The sequence below is a fragment of the Callorhinchus milii genome, unplaced genomic scaffold (assembly GCF_018977255.1).
Source record: "Callorhinchus milii isolate IMCB2004 unplaced genomic scaffold, IMCB_Cmil_1.0 Scaffold8, whole genome shotgun sequence".
In the NCBI taxonomy this organism is placed as follows: Eukaryota; Metazoa; Chordata; class Chondrichthyes; order Chimaeriformes; family Callorhinchidae; genus Callorhinchus; species Callorhinchus milii.
In genome coordinates, this window is record NW_024704749.1 from 23,084,299 (window position 1) to 23,108,809 (window position 24,511).

Consider the following 24,511-nt stretch of genomic DNA (forward strand, 5'->3'; position numbering starts at 1 on the left):
TTTCTCTCCCCTCCCCCCCAAACAGAATACAAGCGCACTTAAACAGGGCACGAATTCAGACATATCCAAGTTAACATGAGGAAGAGAGTGTGTCTTATTTTTTGATAGAGCGCTGACTGGCAGACCTTGAAATACCTGAAATCACCTGGTCCCTTTTTGCATTGCTTGCTAATCTTTTGACACCGTTAGGACAGAAATATAAAGACCCGTTAGTAAATTTAATTATTTGTTGTTGTGTTTTTTTTAGCAAAGACCCACTGAATCTAGTTTTAAAAGCTTCCACTCTATGTACATGTATTATTATACAAGAAAGATCCATTCGTCAGACTCTCTACCCTCCCTCCCACCCCCTCCCTCCATTTCCCACAAACAGTTGGTGTGAATCTCTTCACTTTTCCTAACAGTCTGTCTTGCAGGTGGATATGTTCTGCATCACTTGCGATCATCAATGGTTTTAATGAATTCAACGGCTGCTGTGAACTGCATCCACCAATAGGATTCTTCTCCGCTGAGCCGACTGGCATAGAAATTATTGATGTACTGAACAGTGGACAGCAGGCAGGGTGGGTTAGCCTAAAGGTACAAGTGGAGAGATGGATTAAAGGAATGCATAATAAAACAAGGGAGAGAGAATCTCAGAGCACACTGGTTTGATTGGTTTTCACCCTACGTTCACCAACAAAATACAGTCAATTCACTTTACAGTATATTCTGTGAAGCGCTTTGAGACGTCTCGAAGACATGATAAGTCGCTAAATCAAATGCAAGTATTATTATTTTTATAATAGTCAACTCTGCAGAGTAATTTTGAAGTTCCATATTAACTTGGAAGCTGATTTTGCCACAGGAAGGGACAAGGTGGAGGGACAGAGGAAGAATGTTCCAGAGTTTCAGGGGTGTAGTGGCTGAAAGCACGGTCGCTGATTATGGAACGGAGGGCATAAGGGACATGTAGAAGGCCGGAGGTGCCAGGGCATGAAGAATTTAAAATGAGTGTGAGGATCTTGAAATTGATCCTGGCTAGAACTGATGTGATGGGGGTACGGAGTTTAGTACAGGTGAGTATGCGGGTGGCGGAGTTTGGGATCAGCTGGATCCTGTGTATGGTGGAGCTGGGGAGAACAGCAAAGTCAGGAGGTGACGAACGCACAGACTGAGCATGTTATATATCTCATCAAGAGGTCCAGATTACACTGAAGAAGTTGTCAATAGTGAGCACAGCATCCCTCAGGAGCTGAATCCTGCACAGAAACACATTAAAACAGCCTTTCAGGACAGTAGGCAAAGTCACACATAAAGTATAAACTTATACAGTATAAACGTATAAACGTAAGCGATTGAGTTTACAATCTGGGCAGAGACAAAATAAATAACCCTTGATATTGTGGTCACAAAAGGTGAGCATTACAGTACTAGGCCATTTACAGGGCAACTACCAGAGTCAACAAAACAACCACAACGTGCATTTACACAGCGCGTACACGTAGAGTAGCGTCCCAGAGTGTTGGTCAGTGGCGGAGGACGGGGTCCTACTTTCACAGGAAACGTACAACAAACGGACAGGTTTCAAGAAATACATTTGCTCGAGACTCTGAACTGGAAGACATTTTTTAAAAAAAAAACTTACATCTTATATGCAAGAAAGCAGAATAATTCACTCACCTTCACCCCCTCTTGCCCCCACTCAGCAATGGCACCAATGTTCGTTTTGTCGAAAGTGCAATTTAACAGTAAGTTAGGACTCCCCCCCCCCCCACCCCTCCACCTGCGCTGATGGTATTGGTTGCATTATAAAAATGCATTGCTCTACAAGATTGATACTCATCTGTAAGGACTCACCTTGATAAGGACAAACACGAGAACGGGAACAAAGTCATCTGCCCCAGGGACCGAGTCCTCATTGGCCAGGCTTAACAGATTCATTATGGTGGAGCACATTCGCAGGATACACTGGACCTTGTCTCTCGGGGTCTTGTAGGCATTGATTGTTCGGATCTCAGATTGTGCAGATGGCCAGGGGGCCTCTTTCAAATACACCTGATAGGAGCAGAAACAGTGTCAAGTCGGCAGCACAATATCATTAAATGCCCAGGGTTTCTTAGTAAGCAATTAAGAAAGGGCTTAATTTACTGCCACTCAGACTCCTTTGAGAGAAGCAGGGCAGTTGTTTTTTATATATACAAGATATATATAATATATATATATATATACACACACACACATAAATTGGGCTGAAATTCTAGGGAGCTATTAACAGAAGGAAATGTACTTGCGCAGGGTGGAAAGTGAATTGACTGTATATTTTCTTTTACATTCAATTCACTTTACAGTATCTTCTGTCAAGCGCTTTGAGACGTCTTGAAGACGTGATAAGGCATTATATCAAATGCAAAGATTATTATTATTATACTACATTATAAAGTCACTGTCCCACATTACTGCTTATCACAAAGATCTTCACAGACTTTATCCTCTTGGCTCTTCAGTGACTTTAGCTGCAGAGTGTTTACATGGTAGAATATAAAAAGCAAATTAAATAGATTTCTGTTAGGAAATAATACCTCGGGATACAGTATATAGTTTGGGACGCGACATGTGCAAGCGACTGCCAGGATGGGGGAAGGCGAACTGGATGGACCTTGGTCTTCTTTTGTCTAGCAAATTCTTATGTTCTAAACCCAGTTAGGCCACACCGGTCACATTACACGAGTACTGAGAGCCAGGACACTGGGCTGTGACCATCATGATATATGGTTCAAGCTGATCTGACAGAACCAGAGCCTTTCTATTACAAGCAAGTGGCATAGGTTCAGGAAGCAACAGTGAATAGTCATCTCACTCCACAAGCCAAAAGGTGGATGCTTTACCAAGTCTCAGAGCGAATTCATTTGGTGAAGCCTTTTACAGCAGGAATGTTGACATGATAAGGCGCTGTAACAAATGCATGGATTGTATTATTATTATTACCTCAGGAATCTGAAGAGCCTTGTGATTTGCACTCACGACTTTACACAGGCGCTGGATGTGTTCGTAGAAAAGCCTGAAAAGAAAAATTAAACCGTGATCACAGAATTGGAACAAAAGTCAGTAAATGTGGTTTGATTTGGGATGAGGAGGAAGTTAAAGCATGGCTCAGTTGGTAGCACTCTCGTCTCTGAGTCAGAAGGTTGTGAGTTGAAGCTCCACTCAGGGGCTTGGAACTTGCATAGTCCAAGCTCACAGTCCAGTACAATGCTGTGGTGCCCTGCATGTTAGCAGTGTCGTCCTTCGGATGAGATTTTGAAAGGAGGCCACATTTGACTGCTCTGGTGGGAATTAAAGATCCCATGGTACTATTCGAAAAGAGAAGTTTCTTTTCCGGTGGCAATTTTCCAAATAAAAAAGCTGGTCATTCACTTTATGGCTGTTTGTGGGACGTTTTTACGCAGAAATTGGATGCCGCGTTCGCCCACAACATACACAGTCACTCCACTTTACAGTATGTTCTGTGAATGCACTGTACTAAATATAAGGATTATTATAAGGATTATCAGGTTTGAGAGACGTAACCACATGACATACTTCATCAGAATTACACCGACTCTGCATGCAGTCTACACCTGACATTCAGACACACAAAAACTGACAGACCCATGAGATGCAGTTCTACCAGCGATTCATTTTTCACCTAAAACACAACTTAAGCAGTGGCTCCAGAGTTACATTGGAAGGCACGAGGACTACCAATAAGGACAGGAGTCAGGATTGTAAATATACTTTACTCATTCTGCCTCACCTATACTAAAAAGCAAACCATCTTTTAAATCATTCGAATGGTCGCTTTGCTGACACGTGGATAAACAATTGCACATGACTACATTCAACGGTAATCACCGTTTAGGCAGGTTGTCATTCTCGTGGCCTCATCAAATGCAAGGATTATGATATCCCATCATAAAGCAGTGTTACTGGTGCCCTAACCACAGAAGGATAATGATTCTGCTGCTCCTAGCAGCAGCAGCAGCACTCACTAGGCTCAGGTTCATTGGCGCTTGTGTTAAGAAGCGGAACCAATTATACAAGCAGGTCAAATCGGGCCCAATTGACCACAACACCACTTACTGGTCGCGTAGAATGTCGCCGTCCTGGTTGGGGTAAAAGGCGAGTTTGAAGATGCGGTTCATAACGCTGCGTTCAATCGCCATCTGTGCGTCCTGAAGCTGCTCCTCGCTGGCACTCTGCCAGATCACATCCTGTGCCATCGCTCCGTACAGCGACTGCAGGAATTCTTCCACCAAAGCAGTCTTGTCGTCCGATGCTGTGAGGCTCTGGAAATCTATTTAAACCGGGGAACGAGTGAAATGTCATCGATCAGGGAACAATGACACACACCAACAAAACCTTAAGAAAGTTTCCTTACTCCACACGCCTCTGTTTACCTAGCAGTATGTATGAAACCAGTTGTTAGTTGATTGGCAGATCACTTTCTGCGGGTAATAGTCCCTCCGAAATTAAAAAAGTAAAAATAATAATATAATTAAATAATATAATTTGGTCACTCAATCCAGGACTGTTTGTGGGACACTGCTGGGCACAATTGGTTATCGTGTTTCGCCCACAAAATATACAGTCAATTCACTTTACAGTATATTCTGTGAAGGGCTTTCAGATGTCTCAATGATGTGCTATATCAAATGCAAGGATTATTATTATACAATCTTATTCTGCTGAAATTATTGTTACAGATAAACTCAGTGAGATGCTGAATCTGAATCTGGGAGACAAGAGATCACAGCAAATCTTACTTTGCTTTGTATAGAGTGTACAATATAGACAAATTCTTCATAAACTACAAATAAGGTACACTCATTGCTCATTTATCAGTGTAAGGTTTTTGCACAAGGAAAAGTTGGTTGGTACAGCAGATGTCATGTTCAGACTGTAATGTTTCAGAGAGCCAGTACAGATAGGCATGATGGTCCATATAGGTTGTTCCGTGCTGGACATTTCTATGGTTCAACAACTGTGGAAGCAATGCACTGGGAATCAGAGGCGCTATAAAACTTAAAGCTCTTTCTTACTGAAAGTGGCCGTGACTCATAGAATAAGATAATATAATATTGCTGACAGAGTGAGCTTTAGCTCCTGACAGGAAATAATCAGGAACCCACTACCTTTAATGAATTCCAGAATCTGGGTTTCCCTGCTTTCCAGCAGCAGCCTCACACACACTGTGGTGAAATAGCGATTGGCCACTTCCTTGTCCCTCAGCACTCTCTGTAGCAGCCGTTCAAGGTGAGCTTGTGTGGTCTGCAGCCCCTGTCGACTCCGTGTCAAGTAAGCAATATACGGAGCTCGTTTTCTAAAGGCAAAGGAGAAGGAGACAAACCTTGTATTACTCTCCTAATAACTCAGTCGGAATATAGTGATAGGAACATCAGCCAGGTCATCAAGTCATCTCAGTGACCCTGGACTACAAACAAGACAGTAAATAGCACAAGGCCATTCTATCCAACATGCGTGTTTTGCTGCTTCCCCCACTGGAGCGATCTACTCTAATCGCAGTTCTTCTCCTCTTCTACATCACGTCTGTCCTGAGACGAGCTGGTTCACCAGAGCTATCTACTACTGTCCCATTTCCCCCGGGTCTACTTTTCCCTCAGGTCTGTCCAGGTCCCCTTTAAATGCTCTCATGCACTCGGCTTCCGCAGGGAAGGGCCAGTCGTTATCAACGAAGCAGAATTTATACAACAACAAATAAAATCGGAAGGGTGCCCCAAGGCAATGAAGGGTTAGCACCTGAGCTGGGAGTGGAATAAAGAGGGGTGGAGGGTAGGGGCAATGAAGCTGAAGGCACGGTCAAAGAGGAAGGTCTTGAGACCGGCCTTGAAAGAGGCGAGGGAGGGAGCGAGGTGGAGAGATTCAGGGATGGAGTTCCACAGGGTGGGGGCAGAGAAGCTGAAGAAAACATAGAGAGAAAGGTTCTACCTGTAGTCTTCTGTGATGGCAAAGAGTAGCTTGCGGCAAGTCCTGCTGTCAAACCTGCTGACGCATCGCATGGTTTCCTGAATCTGGGCCATCAGGTTCTTATCCTGCAGATTGATGGCTTCCGCCAGCTGCACTTTGAGGAAGCAAACTATCTCGTTGTCTGACAAGGCAAAGGGAGGGGGTGTGGAGGGAAAGAGCCAAGAATAAGTCCTGTAACCATAGTCACGAAAGAACTGGAACAACTAACGGTCATTTTCATTTACCTTCAGAATCTCCATGCTCGGGACCCCCTGGGGGGCCATTCCGTGTGGTCGAGTGACTGACGAGAGGAAATGCCACAGAATCAGCGGAGCACAGCGCCATTCGCAGCTTTTTCTTTGCGTCTCTAAACACAACAATAAACAACAACAAATGACATTTACACAACGCCTTTCACTTCAGAAGGACATCCAATGCACTAGACAGTCAGGGATTTGGACCCGAGGTGGGGGTCGGGGTAGGAGGGTGGCCTTTAAGAATTCCCCTTTAAGAAACCCGTGCTACTCCTCGTCATACAACGTGACCCTCCAGGATGGGTTTATAAACTGATCTACGTGGACCTAATACAGTACACGGAGGGTGTGAAAAAGAACATCAATAGACAGTGCTCTATGCATATCGTTCCTGATGACGCCCGCTGACCCAGAGAGAGAGAGCTACCTGAAGGAGAAGGTGGAGTCTGGAAGCTGGGCAGATTGGCTGGCAGAGTCCGGTAGGTCATCAGCTGACAAGTTTTGAAGAGTATCATCACGTGGAGAATCGTGCACACTGTCATCTCCAATCACCTCTGCGATACAGATAACTCTTAGAAACAGTCTCTCTTGAAGTTAGCAGTAGTAAATGGGTTATGAAGTGGGTTTCCTCTTACACCAAAAAGACACAACCTACCTGGGACATCATCATTTCCAACCGCTTCATTTGGACTCGCCCGTTTAATGGCACTCCTATATTTGTCCAGGATATCCTCAGCAGCTTGTGTCTGGGCATTCAACCTGGGCTCATCTGGCAACACACAAGCACCTCGATCACACACACACGCACTGAAGTTCAACTACTTGCTTTCTCTTCAAAGCCAGTCACAGTTAACGTTCCTTCTTTAAATTAGTATACAAGCACAATAGTTAATTACACGGCATGCTAAAATATCACAACAAATATTTTGAATGCATTCCCCACCACCACCCCGGAGCATAATTTGAGCGCAATTATTTTGTTAATTACTTTTGATTTGGAAGCTGCTGAACCAAACTGAGTGGCTGAGTACTTTTTTTAAAAAAATCGGAGTACATTTTTTTTTACCTGAGCACATTTTTATTTCTATACTGTGGTCAGAACTCGCTGTTAGTGGCTCTAGAAAGTATTCAGTGATATTTTCCAGCTGTCAAGATACTGAAACAGCAGTTGTACCAAAGGGCCATTTGAACGAAAGCTGCAACAAAGCCATCGTTTACCTGGGAGAATTACGTGAGGTAAATGCACAGAATCGCATTAATTAGTTTATGATGATTTGGATAATTTGCATCAATTCTGATTTTTTTTCTTTACTATCAGCCACTTTCCCAGCTTCCTTAAAGGACAATGAAGAAGGAGGACTGTTAACAGCAATCATTCTCTCCTATCATCTCCACCCCCCCATTTCCCTTATGTTAGTCCTAGACCTGGAGTGGTGGAACACATTATGCTTTGTTTTGCCGGCCAAAAAGTGGATCTTTATTTATTCGTCTAGCAACTCATTTTACAACACTTAAGATGAGTGACCCCCAACAGACATAGTCTTTTTACAATGCCATTTTCCAATCATGGGTGTACTCGTTCCTTTCTTCATTCTGTGTCAAATCCCACAATTGTTCCTCAATGACTGATCAATTCCTTAATCATTATTTTCAAATAACATTTTGTCTGAAGGATTTTCCTGGACTGTAACTACATCCCGCCATCTCTTAGCTTATTCTGACTCAGAGATGCTGACAACCAATGAAGAGCATTTAGGTCATGCCCAACACATAAAATCATCACCAGTGACAAACAAAGAAAATGTTGAAGGACAGTAGGAAACAGGAAAAATGCAAGGAAAGTGGTATGTGGTGGTAAGTGGGAGCAGTGAACATATCAGGCAAGCAATGGCTACATGTATGGAGTCACTTAAAAATCAGGTCCTCTATAAATCCTTTGAATTCAAACAGAACAAAGACTTCAACACTGACCACAACATCACTTGAACCAGCCGGTCTCAGCCAAGCAAGTTACTGAGATGGTCCACAAAACAAAGCATAGTGAACCATTCTATGGGGACATATGTGGTGATAAATGGTCAGGGGGGAGGGGGAGGAGATAATGGCGTGAAGATTCTCCTGTCAAACTGTATTGGACAAATATTCAACAAATCCATTACCTTACAACCATAAATTCAGAATTCTACAAAATTTGCAGCCACTTTCGATGAAACAACATTGTCACTGTATGACTAAACTCGATTAACTCGATCAGCACTTTCCCCTTCGGGTGGCCACATTTATCAACTGACCCCCTTACCCCACAGCACTCAGATATTCGGTGGCAGGAGGCAAATTCGTCAAATTTTTTTACAAGTCCCAAGAATGTCCAGGTGTACTTTTGCACTTCAATCAAAATTAGCAATTTGTGGTTCCTCCTCAGTCAGCCTCACAGTCTATGTATGTTAGCACTATGTTTATGCGATACTGGGCAAAGGTAGGGAGCTTTACCACGGTACAGACTCCATTCTACTACACTACTACTGCCATTTGCATGCAACGGAAGTAAAGTACATTACAAAAAAAAGGAACACTGGTGAATGAAGGTTTGTGATTATTAAAGAATATCCTATTTGGTTATAGGTGTGATTTGTCTTTATAAACCTCATTCACCACTCATTATGTAAGGTAGGGTCAATCAGCCAACCTTGCATAGCCTGAAACCTTTCCTGTGCACCATCTTCTTTGTCTTTCTCTTGCTTATCTTTCTTCCTGAAGGAAATGGGAGCTAAAGAGAAAATATACCGTATTACAAAAGCAAAGCAACTTCTCCACCCTGCACCAGATGAAGAAAATCATGGCTTTCAACCAAAACTGAGCGGCAACGTGCAACGTATACCAACAGGGGCTCAGGGTCATGACAACATCCTTTGACAATATTGCGGGTACATTGAAAATATTCAAATGCATTTCTGCCTGCAGCTTGTTATTAACTAGATATGCTTTTGTCAACCACACTGTTAAATCCGGCCATTTCACAAGTGGCCTGCCTGGCACAGATTGCGTTACGAAAACCTGAAGATTTCATGATTTGGACACAGATGGTAACAAAAATTATAAGTACAAGCTTCCCCTCTCGTTTTTTGTGTGTGCGCGTGTGTGTGGAAGGGAGGGTATCCAAAAGCATTGTGTTAGGTTACAAAATCTTTGTAACTGGAGCCTAGAAACCCTGGACGGGTGGGAATAGGATCAGGCCAGAATGTTGAGACAAGAATAAAGGTAAAGTTACGAAAAAATAAAAACCTGATCTTGTCAGTTCCATGCAATGTTCTTCAGCAATGCGTAGCCTGCTTGAAAGCTCAATATTAATGCACCACAGTAGTTATTGTCAAGCAGCAAAATACAGATTGCAAACAAGCAGCCTTTTTGTGTACATAGACAAGAGGTAATCAAACACTCGGAGCCACCACAGACAAATGCAAAGGAAAGTTATACAGTTGTGTAGTTAGGCTAGAGAATAAAGAGTTTGTTTTGAGGTACCTACGAAATGTTAAAAACGTTTTTCAATAAATAAATTAATCCAGTTATTTTTATTATTAAGAACCATTTTTCAAACCAATATAAACCCCAAAGACCGACCTTTAGGGATCGCAGAGACAAATCGCTTCTTCCACCAAGATTTGTTAGACTTTTCATCATCGCTATCCTTCCTATCGTCCCCCTGCACAAATATACACTGACGTTAGGCACAACTTACGCACAGAGGCCAGCTTTTCAATCGTAATCTAGTTTTACATGACAAGGTTGTGAATATTGGGTCTACATTCTGTCCCGTTCCACATTCTCGTACACATACATCTCTTAGCATCAAGTATCGCCCCCAATAAAAACTCAGGGAAATCTGAATACTGAATCACAACTGAATCATATTCTCGTAGACAATATTTTCTTCCCATCTTGTAGAATTTAGGACGAGCAACTATGTAAATAAAAGCCAACTTCAACTGAAAGCAAGTTCCTGGCCTGGTAGGTAATCCAGAACAAGGGGCATAATCTTGAAATTAGAGCAAGGACATGTAGGAGTGAAATTAGGAGGCAGTTTTTCACCCAAAGGGCAGTGGGAATCTGGAATTCTCTCCTCCAAAAAGCTGTGGATACTGGATCCACTCACATTTCCAAGACTAAGGTGGATAGGTATTTGTTAGGTCGGGGAATCAAGACATATGGGACAAGGGCTGACTTGAGGTATAGATCAGCCATGATCTTACAGAATGGCGGAACAGGTTAGAGGGGCTGAATGGCCTCCTCCTGTTCCTATGTAACCAGCCCAGACCTTACCAGGGAATCTTTGCTGGGTGAAGATGTAGGACCACAGTTGACTCCAGTTGACGCTCCCGTCAAAAACAGCTCTTCGGCTCCTGCCCGCCTGCTGGCAGGGGAATTCCAACCAGGATCGCTCATCGGCCGACGAGATGAGGAGACGATATCCGAGCTCCTGCTGCGGACCAGCCTCTCCGAGTATGAGTACCTCTGCTTCAGCAGTTCGGCCTCGCTCTGCGCGCTCAAGTGAGAGGGGAATGGTGGCAGTCTGCCCTCGGTGCCTCCTATTGCTCCCTCTAGTATGGGAGGATCGGGAGGTGGCTGCGAAGGTCTGGCATAGTGTACTTTAGGCCTGACTATTGACGGTGTGATTGACGCTGAGAAGCAAAAACAATATTAGAATGAATCACTGACTTGACGAACTGTACAAGGTTTCCAGTGAAAATTCTATTATACTGATAGTCTTAAACAAAGGAGCTGACCCTCTGCTTAAGCAGTAACATAAAGAGAAACGTATTAGTCTACAATACATCACAGCAATATCACCAGAAACATGTGTTTGGTTGCTTTGATTTGAGATGGAACCAAGAAGTCGATGAAGCCTGCTCCGCCAGTTTATCAGATCAAAGCAGGTTTTTCAAACCAATTCCCCTGCATTTTTCCCATGTGCATTAATCTTCTGCTATGTATCTCCCAGTGCAAAATGCACCTTGAAAGAGTATCAACCTACCCTCAGAAGCCAGTGGATCAAACATTGCAAGCAAGGAGTCAGTCTGAGAAGGCGGAGAAGTCAGCGAATGAACTCCTGAAGAGAATTCCATGGAAATGACAGACAGAGAATGAAAACATTACGCTGTAGAATTCCCAAACGTACCACCACAGATTCTGAAAGATACACAATACTGAAGACCATGATACCAGAGAAACATTCACCATTCGTTCTGATTTTTAAAAAGCCAGTATTTCATTTACCTATCAACCACTTTTGCGAGGCAACAGAAAAGCACAGTGAGATATTTACACTTGGTCAGAAACCAAAAAAGGCTTAAAATGAAAAAAAACTTGAAAGAAAAGGGGTGAGGAAAACGATTACTTTTGAAATCTAAAGTCTTGCCTTACAATGTGTTGAAAAGATTTGTAAATAATAAGTCCTTGCATTTGATATAGCACCTTATCACCTCTTCAAGATGTCTGAAAGGGCTTCACAGAATATGCTGTAAAGTGAACTGACTGTATATTTTGTGGGCGAATCGCAGCAGCCAACTGTGCACAGCAGAGTCCCACAAACAGTTGTGGATTGAGTGACCAAATTATTTTTTTCACGTCTATTACATGAGGCAAGTTGGAAAGGGCCAAACTGATAATTGCTTTCAGTGACAAACACATTAAAAATGAATTACCAAAATCAATCAGTCACAAAAGGCTGTTTTACAATAAAATGTAATCCATTTATTCCATAGGATGCTGACACTTAATATGTGACATTGAGGCGACAGCCAGTGGGGGGATGCTCGACAGAAGAACTGTAAATAGTATCCAATAGCCCCCACAATCAGGAGTGATTTCTCAGACAGGGAAACAAATTTGATTTTATCTGGCACTACATACTGTGCAAACGAAGAAGGACCTGTTAAATGTGTCTGTGTTTGCAGTCAGCCTGCAGGGGAAAGAGTGCTGTTCCCTCAGTTTTTTCTCTCTCTGACCTCCAATCTATTCACTGATCAAACTGGTCATCTAATCACAATAGACTTGTGGCTTTTTTTAGCCTATAACCAAAGTGTTCCACAAAGCTCTGAGCAGGCAAGGAAACGTCATCAACACACATGCACACATGCTCTGGTCGAGAGGTATTGGAACTTTCGCTGCTGGTTAGGGGATTCAAAGATTGAGAGGGCATGAAAAATAATAATAATAACGTGGTCACTCTATCCATGACTGTTTGTAGGGACCCTGCTGTGCGCAATTGGCTCCGCGTTTCGCCTACAAAATATACAGTCAATTTGCTTTACACTATATTCTGTGAAGTGCTTTGAGACATCTTGAAGACGTGATAAGGGACTTTAACAAATGCAAGGATTATCATTAGTAGTACTAGATAGGGAGAAACTGTTTCCACTAGCAGGTGGGTCAGTAACCAGGGACATAGATTTAAAATAATTGGCAAAAGAACCGGAGGGGAAATGAGGAGAATTTTTTTTTTTTTTTTTTTTTTTTTACACAGAGTTGTTACAGTCTGGGAAACACTGCCTGAAAGACTGGTGGAAACAGAGTCAATAACAACTTTCAAAAGGGAATTGGACAGGTACTTGAAAAGGAAAAATTTGCAAGGTCATGGGGAAAGAGTGGGACTAGTTGGTAGCTCTTCCAAAGAGCCGGCTCAGGCACGATGGGCCGAATGGCCTCTTTCTATGCTGTAATATTCTATGATTCGATATTGCCTGCTTTTTTTGTTTTTGGTTAAAGATTTCTGTGTTTGTTGAGGTAAACAAACCACATAGATTTACTTACCGTGAATAATATCATCCAATTCAGGGCTGGTGATGGAATCTTTGCCTCCGAAATCTGAGCTGCACTCTGACCGCAGATCCTCCGTCTTGTTGTGGATGTCCTCTGACGTGGCACTGACTCCTGTTAAAATCCAGTAAAGAAAAAAGCCTAAAAGCTGTTAATTCTGAAAATGTTAGTGTAAAGTATCACGATTGAATTTTGTGTTGTTTTACTTTGAAAGTTGCCATTATTTTGGGAGGGAGGGCTTGGGGAAGGATCAAACCTATTCTAAAGATGGGGAAGGATAGAGGCAGAGAGATAGAGGAAGAGTGTTCCAGCATTTCCAGAGAGGGTCGCAGTGGCTGAAAGAGCGGCCATCGATGGTGGAATGGAGGTCAGAGTCGGTACAGTACCTGATACAACGCTAAGACCGGGGGTACTGGGCCGTGAGCTGACCTCCCTCACTTCAGTGTCATCGGACGTGCTGCCCAGTCCCGAACAGCTCTCCAGCTCCTGCAGTCGCTCCTCCTGCTTCAAATCTGTGGCCTCTGCAACAACATGTACACAGGCCACTTGCTCATCATTCCTGCCCATTCCTGGTGTCCGCAGGTCAGAAACTTTAGAAGGACTTGGAAGTCCCCAGCTCCATCATGTATATATGTGTGTATGTGTGCATGTTTAAAAACAAATAATAATAATCCATGCGTTTGATATAGTGCCGCACAGGCTATACGGTAAAGTGAATTGACTATATATTTTGTGGGCGAAACACAGCAGCCAATTGAGCACCAGTGTCCCGCAAACACTCGTGGATTATTATATGGGGGTTATTACTAAATACAGGGAGTTTTTAAACTCGCTGAAAATCAAACAGAATTAGCCTTCTCGACAGAACAGGGAACAGTTATTATCACAACATTTGAATGTTTCAGTTGACAAACGTCGAGATGTTTTTGAAATGGTTTGCGGTTGTGCGACAATAAACAGTCCTGTATTAGTTGTTTTTAGTGAGGCCATACTTACAGCCATTGAGATCCTAAATGTCCCAACTAAACTGGGCAAAGAACCGAGAAGTTTCTTTTTATTGATGGACACATTTGACAGCCATTATCTACTAACTAACAGCCTCCTCCTTCTCGCCCCCAAAAGCTGTACTGACCGGAGTCACTTGGTAGAACCTCCACACTCCAGGCCTCGCTAGTTGTCTCAGAGATGGTCGACCCTGTGCAAGGGTCAAGCAACACTGAACTTGAGCCTGGTAAACCCAGCAAGCTACCCAGCATGTTTTCTGCTGCTGCACCTATTGAAGCAAGAACACAAGGTTACAGTAACACGAAGACACCACACCAGAAAACAACAATAAATTGCACTTACACACCGCCTTTCACATCGGGAGGATGTCCCAAGGCACTGACAGCTGAGGATAGGAATCAAGAGGGATGATTTTTTTCACCCCTTTAAACATTTAATATTTTTTAAGAAATGCGTTTGCAGATGAGGACTGGCCATTCATTCACAAGAACAGCAAACACCTCAATGCTAATGGACTGACGTTCAGATTTATAATAGTCCCAGGAAATATCACGCTTTCATCCCCACCGTCCAATAAATCTGTCACTTGTGGCAGCGAACACCCAATTCAGAGGAAACCTTCACAGAGGAAGTTTGCGGATCACAGGACGGAGAGGGTTGGGTTGGATTTAAGACATGACATACTCCATAGGATGTGCTGAACACTCCCATTTCGTACATTCTCTTTTGATATTCTGAAAGAATTCTCAGTATAATTTTTTAAAAATTCATAATTTTAATTCAGAACTGCCCGATACTCAGTACTTTTAACCATGATTCTGGCAAACACAGCTAGCTTGTCCTACCTTTGAAATAAACAACAGCCAATTTTTGATCAACCATTTTTTTCCCTGAGATTATAGCAATAAAGGATCCATTTACAGGGTCCTGAGCATTATTTTCAGGTCACTCCCAATTTAAAGCTTGCCAAAGACAAATACAGGTATATGATTAAATGAGAGGCACAACAAGATCTGAAACAATTAGAATTTATGCCTCATTATCATGGTAATCTTATCACTGGGATAATGAGGTATTAATGGAGATTTAATGTGCATCTCATAACACTATCCCTTAGAGAAACACATAAGGAAATTGCTGCAAATTCAGTTAATGATATAAGCATCCCAAAACACATAATCTAAACGCATGAAAAATGCTGGATGCAAATGAGAAAGAGCCAAGGTCAATCACACTGTAGGGATTCGGCAAATGACAGTTTTATTTTAATGTCAGGTTTAAAAAAAGGAAGTTGTGTTGTTCATAAACAATTGAAGTTTTCAGCAGCAATCTGAAACACTGAAAGTATGTCATGAATTTACCGTATAAGAGTGCACATGTGCAGCGCTTTTCACCGTCTGAAACGGCACCACAGAGGCTCACCCAACGTGGGGCTCGAGTGAGAGGGCACGAGTGAGCCAGTGATTCACTATGGGACTATTTTGCCAAGTGGATTGTAGCCATTTCCTTAAGGGGGTGGTGGTGTGTATGTGTGGAGGGGGTGGTGGGGGGGGGGGGGGGTATGAGGGGGAATAAATAAATCAAACCAGTCAGCTGGTCATTCACCACAGGCTGCTTTTCATACATCTGCTAGTGGCTGCCTCCAAAGCTGGGAAATAATATTGAGGTTTAAATTGGGGGTGAAAGGAAATGGGAGCAAGAGAGGCATAGTGCACAGCTGGAGAATGAAAGAGCTTGCTTCATTGAGTGGTTTCTCTCAGTCTCTCTCCCTCAATCTATTTCATAGAAACAAGTTAATTCATATACAGTATACAGTCAATTCACTTTACAGTATATTCTGTGAAGTGCTTTGAGATCTCAAAAACATGATAAGGTGCTATATCAAATGCAAGGATTATTATTATATAATCTTAAGGATGCAAAATAACCTCATCTTGGATGAAGGTGATGTCCTCATGACAAGATGTGACAGCTACTTTCAAAGCAGTTTGGGTGTAAATTGTTTGGATACTGGCAATTTTAGAAAGTCAATTCTGAATCGCAAGGCAGCACTTTAAGCTTCAAGTTTTGTCACACTTGAATCTCACTCTATAAGTTTGTCAGCCAACTTGTGTTCATAAAGAAACAAAATATGCAGAAAAATTACATCTAGTGCATTTATAGACAAAATAAAATGTTCTGCAATATCCAACATCAATCATAAACACATCGGGGTTTAATTTACAATATTTCCAAACAGATTTCTCAATAACTAAGTAGTAATTGAATTTCTAAAAGATCCAATGCATTATTCAGCACGTTTGATGTGTTAGAAACTCAATAATTGCACATTTTGTATTAAGAAATACCATAAATTTGTGCCCATCAGCAAGATTTGTAGCTGGTCATCAATCGACTGCAATAATCTTTTCGAGACCACCATGTTGAACGTGATAGGTTTGCATTCTTCCCATGTAGCTAAACGTCCACTAAAATCCTCTCTCTTAATCATCCTTTCTCTTAATCATGTGCTATTTATCAAAGGGCAGATGAGAAAACTTACCACCCCTCTTTATTAAGAACATAATTGGTTCATTAATGTCATTTAGAGCTGGTTCTCCATCTTAAACACACACACACCAATTATCTCTTTAAAACATTGGTTGCTTCTACGTCAAGATACTGTACCGACATTACCTAATTTTGATGTCCAATTATAATCCCACTCCAAAACACAAGTAGGAGCGTTGAAACGCTCATAGATTCACCAGCAGGTGTGAAGCATTTACCTGCAATATCCTGAAGTCGATCTTCATCGATGTTTGGATCAAAATCGCTGCCCAGGACGTCAGTGCTCCAGGTCTCGCTCACGGTCTCCGAAATGTCCCTGTCATCTGTCAGCCCCATCATGTCTCGAATCTCAAATTTACGCAACTTGTCATCCAGATTGTCCTGTGTTGTGGCTGAAAGGAACGCAGGGCATCACTCTCTTCGGTCACCTTCATCATTCAGCTTTGCACAGAATAATTTGGGGTTCTAGTATTCCTCACCCCCTTTTAAGGCAGTGACTCACACTGAGACATTCTCCCACAGACAAGCGGCCTTTCTTATTGAGCACATCCTGACAGTGACAGCAAACTGTGACAGCAGATGGCATCACAGCCAATCTTCACCCTCCCCCAACCCCAACTCCCACCCCTCCACACACACACTTTTCGGCAAGGGTGTCTGGAGCAGCAATAAAGAGCCCTATTATTTTTTTTAAAATGGGAGAGAATTCGGGGACAGTCTTTTCCGGCTATGACTGCTCACTAGTGTCAGTGACGCAACAGATAAGAGTATTAAAGAGTATGGAGAAAAGCCAGAAAACCTCATACGATCTAAAATAAAACCAACCACACAAACCAGTGTTGAATGGTTCCTGTTCCTACAATGAACTCTCTGTCCTGCCTACCTTGTTCATGCTCCAGCAGCTGCAAAGCCTCCACACCATTACTGCCGGACGGTCCTGCTCCCAGCTCCGAGACAGATTCACCCTCCAGGTCCAGCGAGGAGACAGAATTTGAGCGGTTCGAAGGCCCTGTTTTAAGTAAAATTTGCCAAATGTTACCATAATTAAATTTTGGTCTTTAACATTAGAATGCTTCACTGTCCATCAACCTGCCAAACTTACTGCTGTGAATGAAGTTCAACCACATCGACATAACATCAGTGATGCACCCAGAACTTGGGAGTTCCCACCTGAGCAATCAGGAGCAGTTTAAGACTCCACAGCATCATCTTAAAGCATTTTTAATCCAGTGCTTAACTTTGGACAATCAGTCAGGATACGGGCATAAAACTACATACAAACACTGAAATCAAATAGAAAGACTGATTTTTCCGGCTGAATTCTCCAGATATTGATGGGAGTGGAACTAGGCACAAAGTGGCTAAAGATTTAAATGGTAAAACTTAAAAGTGTTTAAGAGAAAATGCTTTCTTTCTCATTGTGTTATTCTGTGATAAGCACTCCAATGCCATTTGATCACTATTTTACATTCAAAATTACAGGTTTGCTGAAGACTGATTTGGTCTGAAGGACTCAATGCTATTTATTAGAGAAGAAATTCCCCCACCTTCTGATATTCCTTCCAAGTTGTCACTGCAGAGTGAAAAACGTAGCGTTTTGTCTGGCTTTCCATGCAGTTTACCATCATCTACAGGCACCTCTCCCGGTCCATTCTCAGCAAGCTGCATGCTCAGAACCTGGCAAGATTGTAAAGAGGAACTTGTTAGATTGTGTGTTAACATCCAGAACTGGGCAAAACTCTCAACAACAATAATTGTGCTCTATCAACTGCTCGAACAGAGGGAGATACTTAAGTTAATGTTCCACAGGTTCACACGTTTTTAGGCTACTTTGAAAATGATCATTCCTATCCATTAAAGCAAGTTTACACCAAAGACAGCTGCTAATGGGTCTGTAACAATATGCAAAAGCAATCTAAGAATAATAATCTTTGCATTTGATGTAGTGCCATATCACATCTTTGAGAGGTCTAAGTGCTTCACAGAATATACCTCTAAGTGAATTGACTGTATATTTTGTGGGCAAAACGCGGCAGTACACAGTAGTGTCCCACAAACAGTTATGGATTGAGTGAGCAAATTATTATTATTATTATTTTTGAAAGGGTTATTACCCCCAGAAAAGCGATCCGTCAATCGACTAACAACCGGGTTATTGCTAGGTAAACAGAGGCATGTGGAGTAATGAATTTGCCCAATGTTTCGCCCAGCCCGGGAATCGAACCCAGGTCCTCTTCCTTGTGAGGCGAGTGCTCTAAGTCATTCATATTGTTAGTGAGAGCTTGGCAGCCCAAAGCAGTATTTCTTTAACATCCTCCAATCCTATGAATTATTTTTCTATGTGTTTCTGTCTCACAAGTTTTGTCGGTCTTAACAGACCGTTAACAATATGCTGACCACTAGGCGGATTGAATTCCTTGTTTTTTTAAACTCCCAGAACAGAGAGCGAGAGAGAGAGAAAAAAGCAGATTCACATTCTGCCTTGGTTGCTGTGGTTTGGTTTATGGCAGCTAAAAATCAAGCAATGTCTGTAGGTTCTATAGTGAAAGACAGAAGAGAAACACTGAACTACAATGAGGGCGTTTGTTGGAGATGAGCATACAGGACTGCAATGTGGGTTCACAGCATTACACAAAAAATCGTGGTTTCATAAAATGAGTCAGTGAACAGCAGGTCTCATAACAGCATTTCTTTCATGCACTTCCCATTTCTGTACATGCATGAAGACATTAAACTGTACTGCAAATTACTGAGTGGTGTCATGTTTTTTAAACTAAAGTCCCAAGTTAAGCATGGACAGTTATACAGACCTCAAGCTGCAGTAAGCTGTATTTTTCAAGGATGCGAAGGAGCATTACATCCACTCTGAACAGAAAAGGTTTTTTTGGGGGCACCAAAGCCAAACACAACCGCTGCATCTGCAGCTCTAAGTTGAAATGAAGCAATTAACCTGTTACATCACACTATTTCACCCACAAAATATAGTCAGTTCACTTCACAGTATATTATGTGAAGTGCTTTGAGACATTTCGAAGACGTGGTAAGGAGCTATATCAGATGCAAGGATTATTATTAATATAATTTCATTATACACTCAAGTGGATATCAAGCTTGGGAAAAGTTGCTACAGAAATTTAAAGGTTCAATATTATTTCATACTGAGAATAATTCTGGAGGGGGCTGAGGTGAGTGAGGGAAGGGTCACTGACTAACTTTTAAGGGGGGGGGGGGGGAGAATCATTGACTAATTTGTGGATACGTTTCACCTCACTACTAGATGGAGATTCAACCTTTTGAAGGTTGCGCTGCACAGTCTAACTTACATCATAGGAGACCTTACCTCGTTTTCCGACATCATGCCAGGGCTGACCTGGGAGGAGATACCCAGGCAAATGACCAAGACTTCTTCAGGCTGAACTTCCTGTAATGACTCCTGAGAAGTACTTTCATGTTCCAGGTGCTGGTCTTTCGCTTCATTCGCCCGGTTCCTATTCCTCCCAGCTACAACAACAACAAATTACATTTGTATCGCTCCTTTCACAATGGGACGACATCCCAAGGGATTTGGACTGGAGCAGGGGGCTGGGATCAGGAGGGGTGGAGGGCAGGGAAGATAGGGGTAGGAGGTTGGCCAAAGGTGCGGTCAAAGAGGATGGTCTTGAGATATTGATCAAAACATTGATTGGAAAGAAATGAGCTTTAGCCGAACCACAGTACATCTAATTCACATCCAGACTGACTAAACTAACATAACTACGTACTACTTCAAAACACTCCATTTCTTTTCTGCCTAAAATAGCAAGTTGATGCAGCACAACAGAAACAGGCTCGGTAAAGTATGGGTCCATTGGGAATGAACACTTAAAGTGACAATTTAAATATGTTCATTCCATCTTCAAGTGGGTATAAATGAGGTTTATGAAGGAAGAGATCTATAGAAATTGGTTTCCAAAAGAATGCTTAATATGTTCTTTTCTACAATTGCATCTAGTTATAGGACAATGACATTTACAAAATAAAAAACAATTAATTCTAAACACTTGAACAATTTCAGACATATTACAGTTTCAATTAGACCTTAGTTTTCTTTGTGTAAGTATCATTCTCAGATCTTATACTGCTGAAAAGCTATTACCCACCAAATGGGGTTACAAGGGGAATATGAGCGGTCAGGGTTGTAGTGGAGGAATCCCAGGCAGTAATGGCAGCTAATTGTTGTCCTGAGTGCAGGCAGCATTAAAGGAAGGAAAACCAACTGCATGTTAATCATTCCCATAGAAAATGCAAAGTCAGAAAAACATTTCTTATCCCATAACCAAGTTGCACGTTTTCGCACTAGTTTGTCATTTAAACTCGTAACCTATAAAAAACAAATACATGCAACACATTCACTACTCCCAGGACACTGAACTTTTTTTGCAGCCTTGAATATCACAAACAACTCAAATTTGATGATAATAATAATCTTTGCATTTGATATAGCACCTTATCACATCTTCGAGATGTGTCAAAGCTCTTCACAGAATATGCTGTGAAGTGAATTGACTATATAGTTTGTGAGTAAAACTAATCTAGGAAGTCCCACAGACCGTCCAGAGGAGATGCCGGAATGGGAAGTTAATTAGTGCTGAGTCAGTTTGCCAAGTGAAAGTAATATACAAAGCAGGATTTCCTCCTGACTTATATTAAAAACGGGTTTTGCTGCTGTGGCCAAAAGTCGCAGGGTGCATGCAAATTATAAACATGCACTGATCGCCCAACAGCGTTAGCAAGCCGGCTGTAATTTGTGAATTATCAAATCAGCCAGAAACCCAGCATGCACAGATGTGTAGTGAAGGAAAGGACTGGATTTATTCTAGCAGCTGAATATATTTAATAAGTATGCCAATCCCTACTTCCACTTCCCCACTCAAGTGAAATAAAAGGTACAATTCTACTGATATAAACCCGACAATCACCCCCGGGCCAAAGGGAAAATATTTGGATCTCACTCCCATTCAGAAACACTACCACTCCAATCAGTTAGAATAACTTCAGTACCCACTGAAAAGCATTCTGTTGTTGCTCAGAATGCAAAATGAGCATTTTAAAATATGGCCCTCCGTTCCACCATCGATGGCCGCGCTTTCAGCCATTACGTCTTGAAACTCTGGAACACTCTTCCTCCATCCCTCTGCCTTGCCTCTTCCTTCACCATCTTCAGATTACGCTTGAAGACCTTCCTCTTCAACTGTGCCTATTGTCACCTCCCCCCTCCCCCCGGCTTGGCCTCATGCTCCACCACTGTCAAGTGCTCTGGGATGCTACCCTGTGTGAGGGGAGCTAGATGAATGCAAGTTGTTAAAAGTTGTTAGTTGAATTAAGCAGCACAGCACAAAGTCCATCTACATTACTGAAAGAGCTTCAGATTTCATATCGCTGAAGGGCAACATTAACCAGACTGAAATCAGCGAAACTGTACAAATTAACTTATTTACTGCTTGTTAGTCATTTCACATTCATAATAATTTAAACTGGAAACACATGTTTCTTAAATTCTTTCAAAAGATAATCTATTTCACTGTCATAATTTGCTGAAAGAGAAATCCTACATTATATAGAATGTAATCATATGGGGTTTGGAGCAGGTAAATTGAGCAGGCAAAGGGGCCAACAAGACAGAAGTTCACAGCTTAACCAGTTCAGTTACCATGAATCGACTCAATCAGTGCCAGATGGAAATTCGTCTTGATTTTAACTGTTATTTATTTTAAATAAACTTTAAGTGATGAAGTTACTTGCTTAAGCCTCACAGCATAACCCAGTGAAAGGGTTTGCTGTTGAATCTAAGTAGAACATGCACGATTTGGGCAAATATAGACAAAATGAACACAAGGCATATTTCCCAAGACACTGATTGCTCGGATGAAAACACAAGTGTCTTCCAGCATGATCACTGTAGGAGCATGCAGATAACACCCTACCCTTACCGTCAGAACAAAATCAGGAGCATTGCAACGTTTAAGTCTTTCAGCACCAAGCAAACTTAACACATTGCTTAATTCATTACTACTTTCAAAGTAAAACTGCCCATCACACCTGCAAAAGCTTTTTGTTCTTCAAAATCTTTAGATTAAATTATTTTAACATATTTGGACAATTGTAGATAAGATTAATAGGCATTTCTAAATTCCTAATTTGTTTAAATATATTGCACACACAGGACTTACAGCAGTCTTCACGGGGTTAACAAAAACAGCTGTGTCTCCTACCTATTGGCAGGCGATTTTTTTTGTTGGCTGGAGTGGTTGCAGGAGACAGCTGGGGTGTGCTGGAGGGAGTGAGCTCAAGGCTACTGCTCTTGCCCGTCCTGTGATGAGGAACGTTAATGATGAGATTCTCCAGAGCCATCCTGTCCTCCTCTCTCAGCAGATCCCCTGGCATGACATGCCGCGTGAATGTAACCTGTAACACCAATTAAACAGATAACATTTCACTTTAGCCAGTAAACAGATCTATTGCAACATGTGCAGACAAGCCGTGAACCTACAGAATTTGAATTCAGTGAAAGAAGTGAAATAAACCGAGTAAATTTTATTTATAAATTGAGAATACTCTCGTTCTTCATATCTCACAGAATCATAGAATCTTACAGCACAGGAGAAGGCTATTCAGCCCATCGTGCCTGGGCCGGCTCTTTCAAAGAGCTACCAACTAGTCCCACTCCCCTGCTCTTACCCTATATCCCTGCAATTTTTTTCCTTTTTAAGTACCTATCTAATTTCCTTTTGAAAGCTATTATTGAATCTGCTTCCACGACCCTTTCAGTGCTCTTGCTGCTTGCTGAAAGTCCCACGTGCGACTTATTGCTTGTATATATTTTTGGATGGGGGGGAGATGAGAAGAAAGAAAGTGAAACGGATGTGCAGAATGGGGGGCAAGGAGGAGAGGGGAAAGAAAGAGGGCAACAATGCTGTGTGCCCAGTGTCTGCTACTGCTTGCCCACAATGAGCCAATGGAGTAAATATACTGCATTAACACCAGCTGAAATTCCTTTTCAAACAGGAAATTGTCTCAATGGTCTCAATTCAACCCTGCCCAGAATGGCTCTATCAAATTCAGATTAGTTGTGAGCTGGGCACAACCCACAGTTCTTGCAGTGCATTCTCCAGCACACACTTGCACAAACCCACAAATTGCCACTTTAGGCAATTTGAACATTGAAGAACCATGTAATTTGGAACGGGGGGTGGAATTATTATACAGAAACATAGGAACAGCAGTAGGCCATTCAGCCCCTCAGGCCTGTTCCGCCATTCTATAGGATCTTGACTGATCTCTACCAATTACCCACCCTTGCCCCATATCCCTTGATACCCTTACCTAACAAATATCTATCTACAAGCATAGGAACAGCACAGACTGCTTGAGAGTGAAGAATGGGAAGCAAAGGACAATATTTAAGGGCAACAGCTAAATCTTTTGCAGTCAGTAAAAAGTTCACCTCCCTGACGAGATGAATTGTGTGCAGACCCGAAGGAATGCGAGGACTTACCAAGTTCATTAGCTGGTTGTGGGTCATGTAAATCACAGTCCTGCTGAGTCCCTCCAGCAAGTTCATGGAGGACATGGGAGGAGTTTCTACTGGTCGGCCTCCAATAATAGCGTCCAAGAAAGCTGCCACGCAACTCTGCAAAATCCAACAGTATCAATGGAATGGGGCAAAGTGAAGGATTAGAACCCTAATCTTGAGTTCACAGACATTCTGTGGTACTAATTAAGAGTCAAAGAGCAATTAATCCCTTTGGTTTTAGAGCACATTTTCTTGATAATCCCTCGGTCTCCCTTTGGTTTTCCTTCCCTCCTTCCAGGAAGGCTTGTTGCTAACTGTCTTGTTGCTAACTGAAGGAAAAAGCCATGCTCTT

General features: G+C 42.1%; 1 protein-coding gene across 4 annotated transcripts in view; it reads right to left on the minus strand.

Annotated features, from left to right (window-relative positions):
* Positions 1 to 355: 355 nt before the first annotated feature.
* The window catches only part of gapvd1 (GTPase activating protein and VPS9 domains 1), a gene marked incomplete at its 5' end in the record, with an annotated part of 38,057 nt that continues 13,901 nt past the window's right edge, over positions 356 to 24,511 (minus strand). The window contains 22 exon segments of one of the 4 annotated variants that reach the window (XM_042337255.1): positions 356 to 573; positions 1,840 to 2,037; positions 2,968 to 3,040; positions 4,102 to 4,315; positions 5,154 to 5,341; positions 5,968 to 6,127; positions 6,231 to 6,352; positions 6,667 to 6,793; positions 6,895 to 7,008; positions 8,926 to 9,006; positions 9,858 to 9,939; positions 10,557 to 10,915; positions 11,269 to 11,343; positions 13,047 to 13,166; positions 13,439 to 13,573; positions 14,185 to 14,325; positions 16,826 to 16,999; positions 17,491 to 17,616; positions 18,155 to 18,284; positions 19,948 to 20,108; positions 22,859 to 23,051; positions 24,142 to 24,276. In XM_042337255.1, the coding sequence (XP_042193189.1) occupies positions 433 to 573; positions 1,840 to 2,037; positions 2,968 to 3,040; positions 4,102 to 4,315; positions 5,154 to 5,341; positions 5,968 to 6,127; positions 6,231 to 6,352; positions 6,667 to 6,793; positions 6,895 to 7,008; positions 8,926 to 9,006; positions 9,858 to 9,939; positions 10,557 to 10,915; positions 11,269 to 11,343; positions 13,047 to 13,166; positions 13,439 to 13,573; positions 14,185 to 14,325; positions 16,826 to 16,999; positions 17,491 to 17,616; positions 18,155 to 18,284; positions 19,948 to 20,108; positions 22,859 to 23,051; positions 24,142 to 24,276 (3,249 nt within the window). In that variant the 3' untranslated portion in view covers positions 356 to 432. 4 annotated transcript variants of the gene reach the window in all.